This window comes from Pangasianodon hypophthalmus, chromosome 15 (genome assembly GCF_027358585.1).
Source record: "Pangasianodon hypophthalmus isolate fPanHyp1 chromosome 15, fPanHyp1.pri, whole genome shotgun sequence".
Lineage (NCBI taxonomy): Eukaryota > Metazoa > Chordata > Actinopteri > Siluriformes > Pangasiidae > Pangasianodon > Pangasianodon hypophthalmus.
The window spans coordinates 8,253,055-8,272,486 of NC_069724.1; the positions used below are offsets into that span (position 1 = coordinate 8,253,055).

Sequence of the window (19,432 nt, forward strand, 5' to 3'; positions counted from 1 at the left end):
GGGGAAGAAGGATAGAGTGCAGCAGAATGGAAGAGGACCTTTTCCGCCCTCTCCATCTCTCCTCGTGCATCACCATACCTACTCTCAGTGGGAGAGGGCGCAGGGAGGACCTCCAGCAGCTGTCCATCTCCTCAGGTCTCAATCTGCATCGCTCTCTAACTAAACAAACTGTCTGGAGGAGAGATTGGCCCAGGAGGAGCTTTGTTTATCCTGCACCATCTCTCCCCGCGGCTCCTGATCCAGTTGGTGTCTGAGCACACTCTGAACTGGCCTTTGTATATCGATCGTCACACCTCACACACACACACAGACACACACACTTAGATGACAGCAAAGGCGAGGAGACAGAAGAAAGCCGTCCTTGTGGCAGAGGCATGTCCTTGAGGTCAGTGGAGAGCAGGCTGAAGCTGTCCAACAATACATATTTCCTGACATGCTTCTGGCATTAATATATTACAGTTCGCCTTTAAATTAGCCCCTTCTTTGTTCCTTCTCTAATAACCCTCTCATCTAGCAAATCAAAAGCCCTCCCCTCCTTCTCTTCTGAAATACGCTCGGAGGCAAAAAGAACGGCGATCTCCCCATCACACGGAGCAAATGTTCTTTCACCGCAGCCGAGCGCTAATGTGCTTAGCTAACGCTCCTTTCCCGGGAGCCTTTTACTGTAATTTTACAGGAGCCGACGTTAATACCGTAACAGTGGCCCCATCAGCGCTGCTGCGGAATAAGGAAAACGTGAGAGAGAGAAAGAAAGAGGGAAGGGGAGTGAAACAGAGTGAAAGAGCCCTGGATAAACCAAAGCAAAAGAGCTGTGAAGGACTCGAGTCCTTAACAAGGGCTGGGTCTCATCCAACTCCCTAACGAAGAGTCTTCTTCAGCTCCATCCTAATTTATATACGTATAAATAACTTGGCTGTGATTAATAATTGGATTGAAAGGTATAAAAAAGGCAAACAAACCAGGAAGCCTGCCAAGTGCTGGTTAATGTGTGTGTGTGTGAGAGAGTGTGTGTGAGAGTTTGTTTCTCCTGTCTCTCAGCGTGTTTGTGCTGATTGACTGGGTATGGAAGGGTATTAATGGCAGAGATCTGGAGCAGTGTGGGCCGAGGCGGCGGCCATAAAGCATGTCGGCTGAATCACTGCTGGCTTTTCTGCTCCTGCTTTTAACACAGCCGTCATTGCAAGAGTGCATCTATTCCCCTCTCAGTCTCGAGAAGTGATGGGCGGAGTTCAGGACAAGGTTAAATAATAATAGCTTTGCTTGTAGATTGTGCACAGGCTTAAATATGTGCTTATCCTACAGTTCTCATATTCGCTTACCTAATGTACATAAGGGAAATGTCACAGCATGTGTAATACAGAGAATACATTAGAGAACTCTTACAGTGCATTTGCAGTAGAGGTTAACCAATCCATGATCTCATGTAGCAACCTCAGATATGTGTGATGGTAAAAAAAATAAAAAATCAGGTTTTGGCCAAAATTGTGTTTTTCTGCCTATAACATACTCTGACGTTTGAGGTTTAGGAAACAACAAATCTATGTGACCAAAAAAAAAAAACACCACCATTAGATCTTTCTGCAAAGATGCATGTTGGATAAGGAGGAGAGGTAAATACAAAGAGTTTGCCTAAAGACGTCTAAATATTTAAATGCAATTCTGGAATATTTAAATGCAATTTTTTCTTTTCACTTGTGGTTGAGATACATGCAAAAGACAAACATATTTCAGTTCAGGAAAGCCTCTGGTTACCACAACTCTATATAATAGGGTTTTCCCAGACTGCCACGCATATTGTACATGTAGCTGGCCATAAGCATCAGAATCTCTAAGGTAATGATCTGATTGACTCTCGGCTCAGTTTCTGATCAGAATTTACACTATATTGCCAAAAGCATGTGGACACCTGACCTTCACACCCCTAAACACACCCCCGCCACCCTTGCTGTTATAATAACCTCCACTCTTCTGGAATGGCTTTTTACTAGATTTTGGAGCGTGACTGTAGGGATTTGTGCCACAAGAGCATTAGTGAGGTCAGACATTGATGTGGGGCGAAGAGGCCTGGAGCGCAGTCGGTGTTCCAGCTCATCCCAAAGGTGTTCAGTGAGGTTGAGGTCAGGGCTCTGTGCAGGACACGCAATTTCTTCCACGCCAGTCTTGGCAAACTGTATCTTCATGGACCTTGCTTTGTGCATGGGGGCATTGCTTCTACCTTTGTGACAACAGTTTGGGGAATGCCCACATATTGGTGTGATGGTCAGGTGTTCACATCCTTTTGGCCATACAATAGACATTTCTAAACACTGGGACACAATGAGCTTTTTGGAGCAAGACAGTCAACACATAAAAAAATACACTAGCATTTTTTTAAATTAAGTTTAAAACTCTTGGTGTCAATTAGATGAAATATCCTCAATCAGATGAAGTATCTTCATGTTTGTAGCATCAGTTAAATGCCTTCTTTGTATGAAAGTAGGCAGTTCTTGGCCATATTTATTGACAAAAATGACTAGAAAAGTACTAGACTCTAAGAATTGTTTAAAGTCTGTGAGTAAACCCAATTTGGTTACTCTTCTTGCCAGGGTGCAAGGGTACAAAGCATAGAAAACAGGGGCATATGGGAGGAGCCTAAATAGTGTAGGCCACAGTTATCACAGATTTGTTAGAAGTCAGTACTTGTATAGGATAACTGCCATTTTCAAACTACCAAATTCTATTATATACTATTGTACTAAACAGTATGGCAAAATAGTACATGTCTAACTTCATAATGTAGAACACTAGCATCATTTTAGCCTAGAACTGCTTTTCTACACAGCAACCTTCAATAGTTTTCCATTGATTACAACTGAAAATCCGTAAAGTTCTGTTTGGTTGAATACAGAGTATAATTGCACATTTAAGTACATTAGCTCATTTGGCTGATGCTTTTATACAAAGGTAGCAGTATGGCGGTGCTGGAACTGGAAATCACAACCTTCCTATCGGAAGCTCAAAGCCTTAACCACTGAGCCACCGGTTCCTGTAAAACATAAACTAGACCTTGAAGCTTTCCCATTGTTATTACTGTTGTTACTGACATGTCACCACCCCATACCCTCTAAAAACTCCTAATTTTACAGAAACGGAATAGATACAGATAGTAACAGTATCATGGCATACCATATGTCCTTTTAGACTATGTCTCAAATCACACACTAGTGTTCTGCACCAAACAGAAATGTTAAATCACTGCACGGTAACTGAGAGCATAAAACAGTACAACAGCCACCATGCAAACATGAATTTTAAACTTTTAACAGCATTCTTTCTCCGCGCATCTGCCATTCAGACTCGAGCAGCCTCCGACAGCCTGCACTGCAAAATATATTGTAACAAATGTACATGCCGTGAATATAGGAGAACTAAGCTAATATTTCTCATAATGAAAGTACAATTAAGTACTTAAAAACATTTACTTAAGGTATTTGCTCACTTGACATCATAAGTGCAAAACTGTATGGCGAGACACACTTAATTCTTCTGTGGTTCTTGTTTTCTCATCCTTGCACTAACACACTACATGTATGTCTCACACTAATTTCAGGTGAAGTATATGATTTGAAACATAGCTTTACATTAACCCGCTGCAGAGTCAACTTCCTCCTCAAGGCTACAATGAGAGGTTGGATGGACCAAAAGTCCAAAAGTATGGAGTAGTATGGAGTTGCCATCCAATGAGCTAACTTGCTTAGTATAATCCCCATTATATAAAGTCACCTAGTTACACAAGTCGTTTCATAAGCAAAAGAAAAATGATGCACACTCTTGACATTCAGAATGGCTAAAAGCACACTTTGTATTAACAGTCCTTTAGGAATTTCTGCTCTTTAACATATGCTTTGTGTATGGCCTTCATATCTATTCATTAACCCTCTCAGACCAGACATTTTGTTGTAGGTCTAAAAATACTGTAGTTTCATTGTATTACTCAACCATTTAAAAACACACAAGCTGGTAGTGAAAATGAAAGGAAAAGGGTATTATGAATTCTTTGTACAGAAGGGTATAAATAACAAAAAACCAAAAGGAAAAAAGAGCAAGTCCCATGATTGTTCTTCTTCCTTAGAAAGATATTCTTGAAGAATGACTTTTCCATAAAATCTTTCAGGTTGTTTCAGTAATTATCAAATAAGCTGAAAGAGAGAGGGTATTTGAGAGGAAAGGTGGCTGAGTGGAAAAAAAATCTATCTAGCACAGCAATGTGCAACGCTGCATAGCCAGAAATAACTTGTTGTTTGGTTTATTTCTAGTAATCAATGGCATGTATTGTGCTTTTGATATCTGCTGGGTATGATAAAGTTACAAACATGCTAGGGGTGGCAGCAGAGGGAGCAAGGGGACATAGTTTTAACAGTAGTAGACTGCACAGCCAAAGGGTTTTCAGTGCAATCCACATCCTCTGTACAGAGAAACAGAGCTCACTCTAGTATGATTTAGGGTGAGTCTAGAAGGAAAGGGTAGCAAAATTTTTGGACAGTCACAGCTGGAGAAATACTGGTGTAAGGAACTTGCTTGGGTAAAAAAAAATACAGTAATAGACAGAAATGCATTTCCATGAGTATTTTGAAAGTCAACTGTCAGGTAACTGTCCGATCATACACTGTGACTATCCATGAAACTGCGACACTGTAACAACCTTATTCTGTTGGTAGCTGCTGCTTTTCAGTTCTTCTAGAGATATCAGCCTATCTAGCAAGGGGTAGTTTGTTAGTGTATGCCACTTTCTTCTGTCATTAGAATACTGAGTACATCAGAAGAATAAATCTGTCCTGCTGCCTGGTGTGTTGCTTGCTTTATCGATTTGTATATATCAAGTTCCATCCGCTGTCTTTGCTGGTAATGTGCAGACCGATGATTTAGATGGGTTTAAATCTTTTGGTGCTAATAGAAACAGCACAGCTAGCATTCAGAAGTGTGTTCTATCAGCTTTAGTCAGGGCATCGCAGTAAAACAAAGTGAGGAACTGAGTCTGGTTGGTAGCATGATGATGTTTTGATGTTTTGTGTAGTTCTTAATCAGGGTTTATCAGTAAAGAGGATGACAAAGAATTATAGCCAACTGCCTCTAAGATGATACAATATTGCTAATATTTTGGTATTTGCTCGTTCACTTTGTTTGATCGGAGCTTTAGCATTAGAGTGGCGTCTGAACAGTGTTGACTACATACCGGTAGCGCGGTATGAGCTTTAATCAGTTTCTTTTTTGACCCCCTCACAAAATTAATGACTGAAGGAGAGGCTCTCAATCCTTTCAAAATTTCATTAACTTTTACTTGCCCCTCATTAAAGTACAAATGATATTACAAGAAATTCACTTAGCTTCCTCTTTGAGGGCCTCATAGGACAAGAACATTATAGAGAACTTTTAAGACATTTGTGAAGTCCTACATTAAAGTCTGTTTCTTTAAAGGACATTTTAAGAACAGGTTTTAAGAGATGTAGATTTCCAGCACAGTAGAGCAAGGTAAGCATTCAGGCGCCTATGCAGCAGCATTGTGAATTTGAGCAAAGAATCTAAGGCCTCAGCATGCTTCTTGCACAGACGACATCTGCAAGGGCTGCGTGAAGGCAAATCCATTTTTGAGAGCTTTCAAGCTTGCATACTCTCTGTGGTTCTGCACTGACCATCGCATACCAGAACTCCAATACTATAGGTGGTGCTATTAAAATTTCATGACAATTTCCTTGACTACAGGACGAAATCTAGGAAGAAGAACAGTATAATCTATGGCAAGTTGTTGTAAGTACATAAACTAATGATAAAACATGAGGAAGCGAAAGAACTGCTTATTTTGTTCTAGATTTACAAAGAGAAAAGCAAAAGACAAATGAGATGCAGGTGGCATGGTATCAGCATGCTAGTGAATCCTATGCAATACTTGGAATGAACTGGCTAGAGCATGTCTTGTTTGTAACAACCAGTCACAGGCTTGATTATGTAGTGTGTTTGCTCGTGGTGTTCACCCAGCTGCCATGTGTACGACAAGGCAAGCAAAGCCACTGCATCATGTCCAGTTGCCAATTATGTCTTACTGTTTGTGGAAGCTAGGCTACATCTCCACTCATATGCTGAGGCCCTTAATCACCCTGTGTGAAGCAAACCAAACATATTTTACAATAGCTGTTATGGTAGGTTATTTCAGTGATCATGGATTATACTAAGCATGCTAAATTTGCACATGCTTGGCACATAATTCACCTCTTAAAAATATCCCAATGGTACCTTTAAATAACAAATGTTAATGTATGCGGTACAAATGAAGAACATTAATGGATGAAACAGCAGGGGGGGCATGAGGGCTAAACTTAGACCTGTAAGGTGAGAAACTGAGTTAGAACAGTCCGCAGATGTGAAAAATGGAGCAAACCAACGAGCAGCTGCACTGCTGGAGGCTGAGGAGGAAGCAACAGCACCAGCAGAAGAAGAATGAATGAATTATAAACTGAAGAAAGGGAAGATGGTTTTGGTTATGCCAGGATGCTAGCTGTAAAGACCTGAGGAGGTTTTAGGAAAATGGTGGTTTTAGGAATGGCACATACATGACACAAGACAGGCAGGACACAAATGGACATACAGACAAAGGAACACGAGGTAAAAGGTAGGGCATACCTGGATACTGAGCTGCTCCTGCATCAAAAAAGGGAAAGGAAAGAGAGAGAAGTGTTAGCAGATCGAGATCCTTATAAAACCCCTGTGCAATTAAACACACTTGAACCAGCACAGCAAAGGTGTCAAAGAGCTATTCATCCATTATAGCAGTCTTTAAGTGTGTGGGAAGAAGGTGCACTAGGGATGTTATCCAAACATGAAAAAAGAAGACATTTTGTGACTTTCTGCCATCAGAGGCGAAATACCAAACCCGATGATTTCATGGCATATTGTAATCAGATGATAAAACAGCAGGAGACATGAATTTTAAACTAGAGGAGAGAAATTACTCAAGCCCTGCATGAAGCCTCCTACAGAACATTACCTTAACACATTTGCTGCTTTCTTTCACTGAGGCAAACCCTGAAACTTCATTAATTACAGTGTGTCAACAGCACCTGGGTTCAGTCTCTCCTTTTCTCCAGCCACTGCCACTACTGAGAATCAAGGGCTAATGCACTGGAATCCACAGCACCATTTTAAAAAGCACTTACAGCCAAAGAGAGAGTGGATGAATTGTGCTCCGAGTCAGAGTCTGATTAGAAAACCAATTTCCTCCTTCGCATTTTTGCCAAATTTGCGTCCTAGCAGTGCATCCATTAACATTCTTCCTGCAATATGCAAGGACTGGGAAGCCACAGCTATTCAGTACAGAGCCAAACTTCATGCTCCAGCTCTGTGTCAGAGAATGTCTGCTCTCTTTGTTACACAGAGCCTATTAAATGAGAGTGGCACTGGCCAAGATAACCGCTGTGGTCTCAGACAGGTAGCATGGATATGCATGATGTCATAGGTCTGCGTGACTACAGGAATGCCCACAGGAAATGATCTCCCAGCCTGTTGCAATACACAGCAGCATCCATAAAAGTCCCTAAAAGATCCCTTAAACTCAATATATAAGGTGTGGGAACTGCCATTAGTCTGCCATTAGATGTCCATTAGTTAGTTTTGCAAAGGCCTGTAGGCTAGTGTACAAGCCAGGTACACAACTACCATCCATCTTGTTCATCTCTGATCACCATGACTACTTTCTTGCTATAACAGGTCTACGCAGGGGTGGAAGATGCAGAACTTTTTTTTAGGATTCATGACATAGGCCTGAGTACAGTCACTGAATGGTTCAAAGCCACAGGAGCCCAGGGGCCACCCTGGAAATCAGTCCCCCTGTACCTTGGTTCTTGTTATGTTAAGTAAATGCCAAACGTCATAGGAATAATGTTGTATTGGCTTTTCACCCCGGGCCTTCTGGGGCCTGGCTGGGCCTGTTAAGGCCAAAAGATGGCCATGTCACTGCTTTGCACTTCTGCCCCCAATGTGAGGTTAAACACTCCAGAGGAATGCATTAACCATGAGTTAGCCCCACATGAGACCAGCTCCCTACTCCAGAATGATAGCTGCATTAACTTGGCGGTCAGTGTGCATGAGCTGAATTAATGAAGCCTTGTGCTTCTCTTTAGCATTCCCATCAACCCAAGAGCACTTCAGATAGACTGCTTGCATGAGGCCTGAACACTAGATACAAATAAAACCACACTACCCTTGCGAGAGCTTTGATTAAGAACAGACAGAAGGGAATGTCAAAGAGGCCGAGAGGGACAGTGAGGGATAACAACAACCAAGCATTACATGACCATCATTAGCATAATAAATCAGCATCAATAGATATTACAACTAGCCTAACCTCTTCATACCCTATGTAAAGATCCCCTAGTACTGCATCCTCTTGACCAGTCCTTGGTGGAAAGGGCCATAAATGAGAGCAAAAGTTGCTTTAGCTTGCACCAGAGGTCTCTTAGGTGATTAGTAAGTCCTTCCAGCAATCTTCAGATGAGGCCAAGGCCAAGGATCTGCCTCAACCCAATTCACACTAAGCAGACAGTATGGTGTGCCTCACACAGGTGGAAGAGGAGGAGAGCCTCCCCTCCCCTTCTCAGGGTTTCTGCACAGCTCTCCAAAAAGCTCACAATTCCCCAGCAACAACTAGCAGTGCTCAAATCACCAATCTGCCGGTGGGTGTTAAATTAGACAAGATAAGTGAACTCCATTAAAACCTAATCATCAATACAATTCTGAAAAGCTTCTCCTGCCATTCAAGCTCAAAACATACAAAGGAAGGAAAACAAAAGTGTTTTCCCACCAGAACAAGGAACATAAAAGTGAATCCCCAACTGAAGACATTTAAAGACTTTCACATTGCCCCTTTGGTTTCACAGAGATCCCATCTAAATTCAGAGGGTCACATGCTTCTCTCTCCACTAGTTTTTTTTGTATTTCTCTTTTTCCTGTAATGAAGAAAAGGAAGAGATTTAGTTTGGCTGATCTGCAAAAGAGTAAAGCAGCAGCTACTCACTGTTGCTGCTTTAGACTGTCAACGACTGGAGCAAGTGTGTAAACCTGAGCCATAATAGGGAGGGATTTATGATCTGTCTGCTGGGCTGTGATTAGACACCACTGCTGACACTCTGATAAGCTCCTCATTGATGGGAATATTCACCCTGGTGTCCTCGAGTCACCTCACAGGAGGGAGGGGTGAGGAGAGAAAGATGCTCCTCCAGCATCTGCAACCCCATCAGTCTCGACTTTGAAGCGACTTTTGAGGTTTCGTACACTTTGAGGGCACTTATTCAGAGATGCCACCGTGTCTCCATGAGCTAAACGGAGCCCGTAATCCAGCTGGTTTAAAATTCAACATGCAGCACTCGTCTCCTTTCACCATTCCGAATAATCTTGGGGATTCATTTCCCCAAGAAAATGAAAGCCGGGTACTGGTATGTGACATTCCATGAGAAACCACTGAAAGCTGGCCAGTGGTATGGCTGCTAACTTGCCAAAACAGCTGGCCTTTTCAGAAATACTCCAAAGGCTAAAGGTCTTCCTTGCTTCCTGATGGCTGGTCAGAATCTACATGCCAGGACCTATTCAGTCATTCAGCATACAGACTGTTGACAGTAGACTACTCACACGCACAGGGGGCTTGAATGGTCCAGGCCAGACCTTCATGTAATTAAAAGGTTAGAAGAGCAGAATCGTTTTTTATCTCAAAGGGGAGTAGATAGAAAGGGCAGGGGCGTGTGGCATGGTCAGTACAGTCTCAACAGGACTGCTCAACCATGCTATTCTCAAAAGCATGCCAATGACAGCTATTTAACCACAGCAATTATAAAGGGAGATTCACCCATCAGATATCTCTTATTCAAGGAGAAAGCTGATCTCAGATCTGAATCTCATTCTGAAATCCAGCTTCAAGGTGACATTTACTGTCCAAGCGAAATGGTTTCGGTCCAACTCCAAGTGAACTTGATTTGACTGCAGTGAGACAATAGTTAAACTCTGAATCAACCCAACTGCAGGAAGAGAACCAAACAACCTGTGTATTTTTGGTTGCAGGCAGCATTTTTATGCGGACGCGAGCTGCTAAACTGAGCCATGAGTCGCAAACTGAGCCAAAGGATAGAGCTGTAGCTCTGCAGAAATGCCATGTGTTCTTAATATGCAGACAGACAAAGTTAAAACTAGATATTTTTGTAATTGTCTAATAATTTTAATGAGTGGCTGCTTTGTGTTCTCTGTGCTTGGACAACTTTTCGTGATTTCTACCCACACTTAGCAAAGGTTTGTATCTTTTTCCTTTGGCGTAATTCTGATCACTGAACAAAAAAGTTTTACGAGATCATTTTTAGCCATACATGGCCCTCAGCCAAAGTTATTTTTTGCTTTTTGGTTCATTTAATAATGTGTACTGTAAAAACAAATCAAACCAAATGGCAAACAAGCCAAATATCAATATCTCTCTGATTCAGACTTGGTAAATGGACCAATAGGTGTGAAAGTGCCCTAAGGCTGAAATTATGGAATGGTCTCAAATGTTTAAATGAAGATCTATGTGCAGCTATCAATAAGAGAAAATGGTTCTCTAGCTAACAAGAACTGCAAAGGACTGCCTAGTTGGAAGTGGACGCACAGGCACCAGCCACTTACTTTCAACAAGAGTATTCGATTTGAGTTATATTTGTTAATTGACAGCCTATACAGGTACATTATCTTAGAAACAACTGGCAAAGTTGTTGCTGTTTGTCCACTTCACAAGTAGTCATAAGTAACAGCATACTGACTAAGCTAATGTATTATTTGAACACATCACAAATTTGACATCCTGAATCTTTTAACAAAAATGGTAACATGCTCACTGGAAAATCACTTTATGTCTATGTGACCAGAGAAGGAGCTCTTTTATAATTACGAAAGCTTAACACTATACACCCGCTCAAACCACAGAGGACTTTTAAAAACAAGACCTCACACAATCATTCAGGGAGAAGAGGGAAAAAAGATTTTAAATGGAATGTCAGTCACATATTTTAAATGAGTGTCCTTGAGCTGGCACGAAAACATGCTACATTCAGTGCAAAATCAATATAGCGCTCTGAACAATAGACCCAGGAGAGACCATGAAGAGCCCACTCTTGTAAGCTTTGTGTCAACCAAAACATTTTTGGCTATTATAGCGAATGAAAAGGTCAGCTTACTGAAGGAGGTGGGGTTATAATTGCAAGAAATATATAAATAAATAACAGCCCCTTGAACATTTTTTTGGATTAAAAAAATGGAAGAGGACAAGTTTAAAGTTAACGTTAGCTTTCTGTGGGAACTGAAACAGAGAGTGCGCAGTGCAGAGGCAGTGAGACGAGGAAGAAGTGCGAGGTCATTTCCAACATCATTCAAACTCTCCCACATGGCAAAACATCACAAGCCCTGCGTCCTTTCTGGAGGCATCTGCATCTATTCATCGATGCATTGTCAAGAGGTTCGGATGAGATTAATTTTGTCCAAACATTCCCACAGAATTCAGAGGAGTAATGACCATGCTTGGTTGCAGAGCATCTACACAATGCAGCCAAATCCCCCTTTCACCCTCCACCCTCCACCGCCCTCTATTGCTTTCACTCTCAGGCCTTGCTTTTTACTTAATTAAATCAGCCTGCCCCTCATATCAGATGTTCTTTGATGGAATACTAAAACATATCCAATCTTCTAATGCCATTACAGGGGCAGAGAGACAGACGCTTTAATCCCCAAGATCAGCCGATGCAAAAAAAAAAGAGACAGAAAGGGAGGGAGAGAGAGAGGGGCTCCCATTCTGCCATTGGCTACATATTTGCTCCTGAGATAGCAGCTCCAACCTTCAGCCTGTGTTCTCATCGCTGACAGATATGACAAGCCTCTCCCTCTGACACTCAACACGCTTTCACCCTCCTTTTTTTGTTACGGTGCAGTGGAATGAATGATGCTTCTGACATGGCACAGTAGTTCCCTATCTGACATTGCCTCACCTGCACGTACTGATGCAAACAAAAACGAGACTTCCAAGTGTTCCCATCATACGGCTGATGGAACGGCATCACAACAAGGTTAAAAAAAAAAAGACGACAACGAAGAAGAAATCGCATGCAGAGGTGGTTGCGTTTTATTTGCTGGATGAACACATCAACAACAGGTTTTAGTAACACTGTGACTATATTGAGACTCTCTTCTCTTTGATATGGAGGAGAAACCGCTGAACCCAAACAATAAACCCTCTCCATGACAGGAGCTGCCACCACCCGCTGAATGGAGCGTAAAGCAAGTCAGGCTTGAACTCGCGTCTCTGTGATTGTGTGTGCATGTGTGTGAATCCTGAACACGTCACCACAATAGCACCATGTAGGGGTGTAATGCAACACCACTATGTGCATCAGTATCTGTTTAGTGGTCCAAATATCTGTGTCTATATTCATATTTAAACTCAAAGTGGGCGTGGTCTAAACCAGAAAGGTTTTTTTCAAGCCTACCACTTCGAACTGATAACACTGGAAACAAAGGATCTGACAGTTCCTCAACCTCAGTTCCTCAACCATCACTCAAATTCATAATTGGTCTCAACTGGAGATGTGCACAGAACTGTTTTTTTTTTAAAATCCCACTCCCATAGTTATTGTTTTTGTTGATACCTGCCACGTATTTTTGTTGCATCCTGCAGGATCCCAATCCTGATTCACATCTCTAGCCTCAACCAGATGCCCTAAGAACCTTTCTGACAAGCTTAAAAAAAACAAAAAACAAATAGTGCACCTCCTATTTGTATCTGTATTTGTATCTGTTTAGAACACATTATCTGTTCATTCTGAATAATGGATTCATATTCAGTTATATTCCTAGCACCCTGGCACCATTTATGAAGGAGATGTCATGGGGAATAAAGTAGATGAAAGTGTGTGAGGGGACTACGAGAGGAACCTAGGTTATTCCTTGTGGCCCGTTAGCGCCCTGGCAGGTGGAAGTGTATGTTGGAGAACCCTGCTGCTCAGTGTGCCCATTATTTCGTGCTGCACACATCCCTGGCTTAATCCCCTCATTTGGGAGGTCAGTGCAGATCATTATACAGTAGCGTGTCATTACAGAAACACTCCAGCGGACTTATTTTCCACCCAACATAAATACGCGGCTCTAGGGATCCGCTTGGACGCAACCTCTTTCTCTCTCAGCCTCATCTCTATCTCGCTCTCTCACACACTTTTTTTTATATGAATCCAGAAAGGCGTGTAATTAAATCTGCAGAGAATGCATGAGCAGGAACAAGTGATGCAGTCAGCCAGAATGTGTGCACTGCTGTACACTGGGATGAAGAGAGGCAGGATGAAATGGAGGAGAGAGAGTAAGTTTGTACTGTATCTGACAAGGCAAATGACACACACACACACACACACACTCACACACACAAACGGCTCGGCGGCAGAGCGAGTTCTTTTTCCCACTGCAACCCGACGAAAAGAAAGGTACATTCATTTGCCACATTTTACACACACTGCAGCTCAAGAGTCCCCAAATAGCCTCCCGGAAAATCTGGCAGCCGGAAAAGTGATAATGGCCTCGCCTAATTTCTCCATATTTTTTGAAATATGGCATGGCTTGTTCTATTTTAACGTGCAAAGGAGAGAAAGCAGAGGCAGGGTGACTTGCTTGACTGATTTGTAAACAATCGTGAATGCATTTTCATTGTCCTGCGTTTAATTGGAGTATAAAGGCAGGTCGTTAGTGGCGAGAGGCAGAGACATTTATTTCATCCCTGGAGTCGGTGCCACAGATGGGCCGACAGTCTGCTTTCTGACTCTGTTGTAACTCTTACATAAATGAATCAGTTTCGATCTCTGTGGGGACATTACAGCCATGCAAGAGTATGAAAGGGAGAATGAGGGGATGTTGGCGCTGTCACAGAGGACAGACATAAATACTTAATGTACACCAATTATCTGCATATATGTATGAGAGTGTGTCTCCAACCTATTATCGAAAAGGGACCAGAAACCATAAAAGATCCCTGGCTTTAAACCCAGAGCTTGAAAGGGGTCTTTTGGGTGATGTTACACAATTCAAGGCAATGTTCTTTCCACAGGCATGTGAACTACGAGGTCTTTTGAAGACTTAACATGCATGATTTCTGTCCTTAGTGGTGCAACGCACCACCCTCTTTCTCTCATTCTTTGTCTGTGTGTGCAAGTGTGACAATGTTTGCTTGGAAATGGGGCAGCTGCTCTTACATGAGGCATCATTCATCACTGGCCCAGGCTGTCTTCATCTCCCCTCACTGCACTCTGGACTAAAACACATTTACCTCAGAGGATTACTGCAGGCTAGGGGCATGCTCATTCTCATGAGCTGTGTGTGTGTGTGTGTCTGTGTGTGTGTGTGTGTGAGTATGAGTCACAGAGTGAAACAGAAAGAAAGTGAGATTGGGAGAGTGCGACTTATTGTATAAGAGACAACAAGCAGTAAAAGTGAGATAAAGAGTGGGGAGAAAGAAAACGGGAGAGACGAGGAAAATGGCACAACAATAGCCAAGAAATATGTCACCAAACTCGGCCTGAGGTATTCGTGAATCTGCACTCCTGCCAGCTGCAATGAAAGAAAGCAGGTGAGGCGAAGCGTATTAATCGTCAACTCTTGTTTTAAACCTCAATTAATCTACTGACATTAAGCTACAAAAGGACGGATTATGAAGAAAAGGTTACAGCTACACTGGAGCTCTTAGATGGAATCAGGAACGCTGCATGATGAACTGCGAGCTGACGTAATTTAGATGGAAAGCCATACTGAAAAAATCGGGCAGGAACAAAAAAAAAGGCAAATATTCCGCTCTCAAGACTCAACCAGTCGTGTGAACAAACAGTGCCACCACTTCACACCACCTCATTTCAAGCTGAGGACTGATTGTACGTGCTTGGCAGTTCCATCTGAAGTGCTGCTTCGCTGCTATTATATAGTGCAGAATCTTCTAGAATAAGCACCCCCAGACCTGCAAAAGCACTCACAAAATTGAACTTCTATAAACACTCCATTTCTACATGGAAACTAAGGCAAAAGAGTGGCTGTTCATTAAAAAAAAAAAAAAAAAAAAAGTGGAATGAGGTGCGCAGGAACGTAATGCATGCCAGTAAAGGCTGAATAATGGATGTGTGGATACCTAAAAGAGGTCTGGAATAGACATGAGATGTGGATTACATAGCTACTGCTGCAGGACATTTATATTGTGGTAAATGTGCCATTCTTATGCCAGCCTTGTCCGCTCTGACAGAATAGGCTGTTTGTTTTGCACCACTGGAGTAAGCTATTGCTGGTGCATTTGTTCTAGAAGGGGAGAAAAAAACCCTACAGTTTACATTTAAAGTGCTGGCAGGCGTGTGTGCCAATGTTGACAAGTGGCACTGCCAAACAAAGTGATATTGAGAGTGGTTTGTTTGCTTGTCTCCACAAACCCACGATGGCTTATCCGTGTTGTCAAATGAAATAACACGAGCTGTGGTCTGATACCCATTTTGGACCACATAAGGTCCTTATTCACGACAGAAAATGCCATGGGCGGATGCTCCTCTATTTAGACGTTGTCTCAGGGTGCAAATCAGCATTCACAGCTGCCACCAATCAATGGTGTCCACACAGACATGACTGCATGCACCTGCCATACTGGCACATCACGCCCATCCGTTAATTCAATTTAATGCTCAATCCTATTTCCATGGCCTGTCATATGTATGCCAGCCAAAACAAAAGAAAACAAAAAAAGGAGAATAGAAAGGAAGGAAATAACCCACGGGAAATTTGAGGTGAGAGAAAGCCTGGTGATGTCTCAATTGAAAAAGGTTCTGCTAGAATTTAGAAATGGATTACTGAGAAAAGTCAATGCTAAACAAACAGTTTTGGAGTTAAGGCACAACTTTACAAAGGTATTAAGATGAGAAGCGGTGATAAAACTGGAGTCATTCCAGACTTTATTGTTTTGGCTTGGAAGGAAGTCCGATTATGGCAGTCGAGTGCCAACACTACCCTGAGGCTTGTGCGGGATTTCTATGGATGGCACTGTGAGCCATATGGATTTTTTTTTTTTGCTTTGGCTTGGGCTCATGTGAATCTGTGCGATCCAGAGGTATGCTAGGCGGAAGGAATATGGTGGTATAAGCCTAAAGGGGCTGATGAGGTGTCACTGTTTGACAATGCTGGAGATTGTGTACATAACCTACCTCTGAAGTGTCATTTCTCCTCATTTCACTCTCCCTCTCAAAACACAGTGAAGAGAAATGAAAAAAAAAAAACTTGTCTTTTTTTACTCTCCACGAATCAGTGCAGGGACCAGAGATCATCTTTTCTAATGTCACCTCTTTTTATCTGGAGCGGACACACACCCGGCACACTGCGAGTCATTTGTCCTATAAAGGTCACACTAACGTGGAGAACAAAGATTTCTCTGCCATATAACTCTTACTTCAGAGTTTCCAGTCTCTGTGCATTTGAGGCGTACTGCAAGGCTGTATTGTGGCCTACTGACAGCTTTGTCTTGCAGTTACGAGTGTTCTTTTTCCTCCTTTCTTTTCTTTCCACTTCCTCTGCAACCCCTCCTCAGCACCTGGGCTCTTTGGCCACTCAGCCCAGTCACTGCATCCTGAGCTAGTAACATCCATCACCCCTGACGCCAATCACCGGAAACCCCCCCCACAAAACGCTTCCTCCAATTTGTTTCCCATTTCAATGTCTTTCAGCTGAGCCTCCTTCAGACACCTGTCCCGGCCACCTGCTACCTACTTCCACCGAAAAGTGTAAACAGTTTAAAATCAACATCGGAGTTCTAATTTTCGGCTAGTATTTTCTTCAGTGAACACCTCCAAGCCCTAAGAGTGCACATTCTCTTGCATACACTGGCAACACTTCTATCAACGGGTATCACAGCTATCAATCAGCCTTAGCTTCTGACAGCGAAGCCGAGTGCACTTCAAAAGGAAAAGCGACATCTGCTGCAAAGCAGCTCTATTTGCTCGCCATCTCAGAGAAGGAGCGCATGAAGTCGGAGGCAGGATGTTGTGACCAATGTCATTTAACAGCTGAGGAAAGGAGAAAACAGACAAGGTGCAAATTTCCCATTTAGCTAAAAATATCTATATGGAAATGCTGCATATTTTCTATTTTACACACATTTGCTAATAGCAATATCTTTATTCAAGAAACCTGATTCTTTAGACCAGACAACAGTAATGATGTACCAAGTAGTGGGTTGTAGATGGCATATTATATCTATGGGATAATATTTCAGAAGGTTCCCCTGCTCTATTTCCAGAGGGGAACCCTTAGGGTCTACTAGGCCTTTAGAAAAAAAAAAGCCTACAGATTTCTGGGAAATAAAATGGTACAGACGATTCTGAGCTCGAGTTACTGTCTTTGTGTTTTTGCATGGATTTCCTCCTAGTTCTCCATTTTTCCCCACCTCCCAAAGGTGGATTGGCAACAATAAGTTGTCCCTAGGTGTGAATGAGTATGTGAATATGTGTGTGTGCATGGTGCAATGTAATGGTGTCCCAGGGTGTTATACAATTATCCAATCAGCCAATCATGTGGCGGCAGCACAAAGTACAAAATCATGCAGATACAGGTCAAGAGCTGCAGTTAATGCTCATATCAAACATCAGAACTGGGAAAAAATGTGATCTCAGTGACTTTGACTGTGGCAAGGATGCTGGTGCCAGCCGAGCTGCTTTGAGTATTTCAGAAACCTCCTGGGATTTTCACGTACAACAGAGTTTACAAAGAATGGTGCCAAAAACAGACAAAAAAAAATCCAGTGAGCAGTGTTTCTGTGGGTCGAAAAGCCCTGTTGATTAGAGAGGTCAGAGAAGAACAGCCAGACTGGTTCTAGCTGACAGCAACTCTAATAACCACTCTTTACAACCGTGGTTAGCAGAAAAGCATCTCAAAACACATAACATCAGATCACATTGGGCCTCACTCCTGTCAGCCAGGAGCAGGAATCTGAGGCTATGCTGGGCACAGGCTCACCAAAACTAGACAGCTGAAGACTGGAATAACATCTCCTTTTTTTTTAAGAGAGAGTCCAGCTGGATTTGCTTGTGGATTTGATGTTGATGGAAATGGAAACGGCTGATCAATGGCACTGTTAGTATTGACTCGATGGTAAGTTACACTGCTGTTTTGTATTCCTAATTGTGTACAGGTTTTCTTATTAGCTGGTCACTTATCATGGGATTTATCTGATCTGACAAGAATCGGTTAGGCGGTAGTCTACTGATCGGCTGGGATTTTCAAATAGTCATGTTGAATTGTTTTCATTAGTGCACACACAGTTGTTAAACCATTCATTTATATGCTTATTAGCATCTTAACATTACATTTCAATTGTCTGCACACACCTATAAACTGCTAGTGTTTTCTATGATTTAAGCATCAGAGCTGGAGAATGGCTGATGGAATCAGGCCTTGTGTGGGTGGCTGGGAGGCTGACAGTGGCCTGACATTGCAGCACAATTCTGACATGCTGCATTTCATTCCTGAACCTGAGCGCCAAAAACAACGCTGGATGCCGAGTTTGAGTCCATCATGTCAACAAAGTGAGTCCCGGACAAGAAGATGTCAGCACATGCTAAAGACTTTCAGCTGAGCTCCTGACAGGTTATGGCTGATTAAGACATGCTGCAGACACACAGGCAGAAAATGGACATGGACCTTATTACAGGCCAAGGCTCTTGTCCTTGAGTGATCAGTGCCAAGGAGGTGGGCCTCATACTGGGCTGAGAGCCACAGAACCTTGAGTCCTATTAGTGTAAGTACCTTGTATGAAACTTTGGGAAATTGACTGGGTCAGAAACAGCAGTCAACCAGAAACACACTGGACCTCGATATTCAATTTCACTGGCCACAAATGAATATGGACAATGCTATCTCTGGACTCCTGCTGTGTGAAGCTGCCTGAGTAAGTCAAGAGGGTCAAGAGGTCTAGGAAGCTGTATTAAGGTGAATTTGTTTAGGGTAGTGGTGACTCAGTCATTAAGGATCTGGGCTCCTGATTAGAAGTTCAATCCCAGTATTGCCAACATATCACTTCTGGACCCTCAAGCAAGGCCCTTAACCCTGCCTGCTCCAGATGTGTCAAGCCAGATCTCACTTTACGCACCACCCCATCTTCCTTCCAAGCTGAAATATGCAAAGAACTTTCCTGGACTGTACACATGTACACTCATATTCCACTTTATTAGGAACACCTGTACACCTGCACATTCATGCAAATAGGTAGAAACATGTCGTTGATAAGAGAGGTCAGGGGAAAATGGCCAGATTGGTTCGAGCTGCCAGGAAGGATATAGTAACTGTGTTAAGCAGAAAAGCATCTCAGCATGCACAAAACTTCGAACCTTGAGGTGGATAG

The 19,432-nt window shown here is 42.5% G+C and overlaps 1 protein-coding gene across 11 annotated transcripts in view; it reads right to left on the reverse strand.

Annotated features, from left to right (window-relative positions):
• Positions 1 to 19,432, reverse strand: part of cadm1a (cell adhesion molecule 1a) — a 311,796-nt gene that overhangs the window by 72,992 nt on the left and 219,372 nt on the right. For 10 of the 11 annotated variants that reach the window (XM_053240138.1, XM_026938557.3, XM_026938556.3 and 7 more), the window contains exon 3: positions 6,655 to 6,672. The exons of the other annotated variant lie outside the window; for it this stretch is intronic. In XM_053240138.1, coding sequence (XP_053096113.1) covers positions 6,655 to 6,672 — 18 coding nt within the window. The remainder of the gene's footprint in view (positions 1 to 6,654; positions 6,673 to 19,432) is intronic. 11 annotated transcript variants of the gene reach the window in all.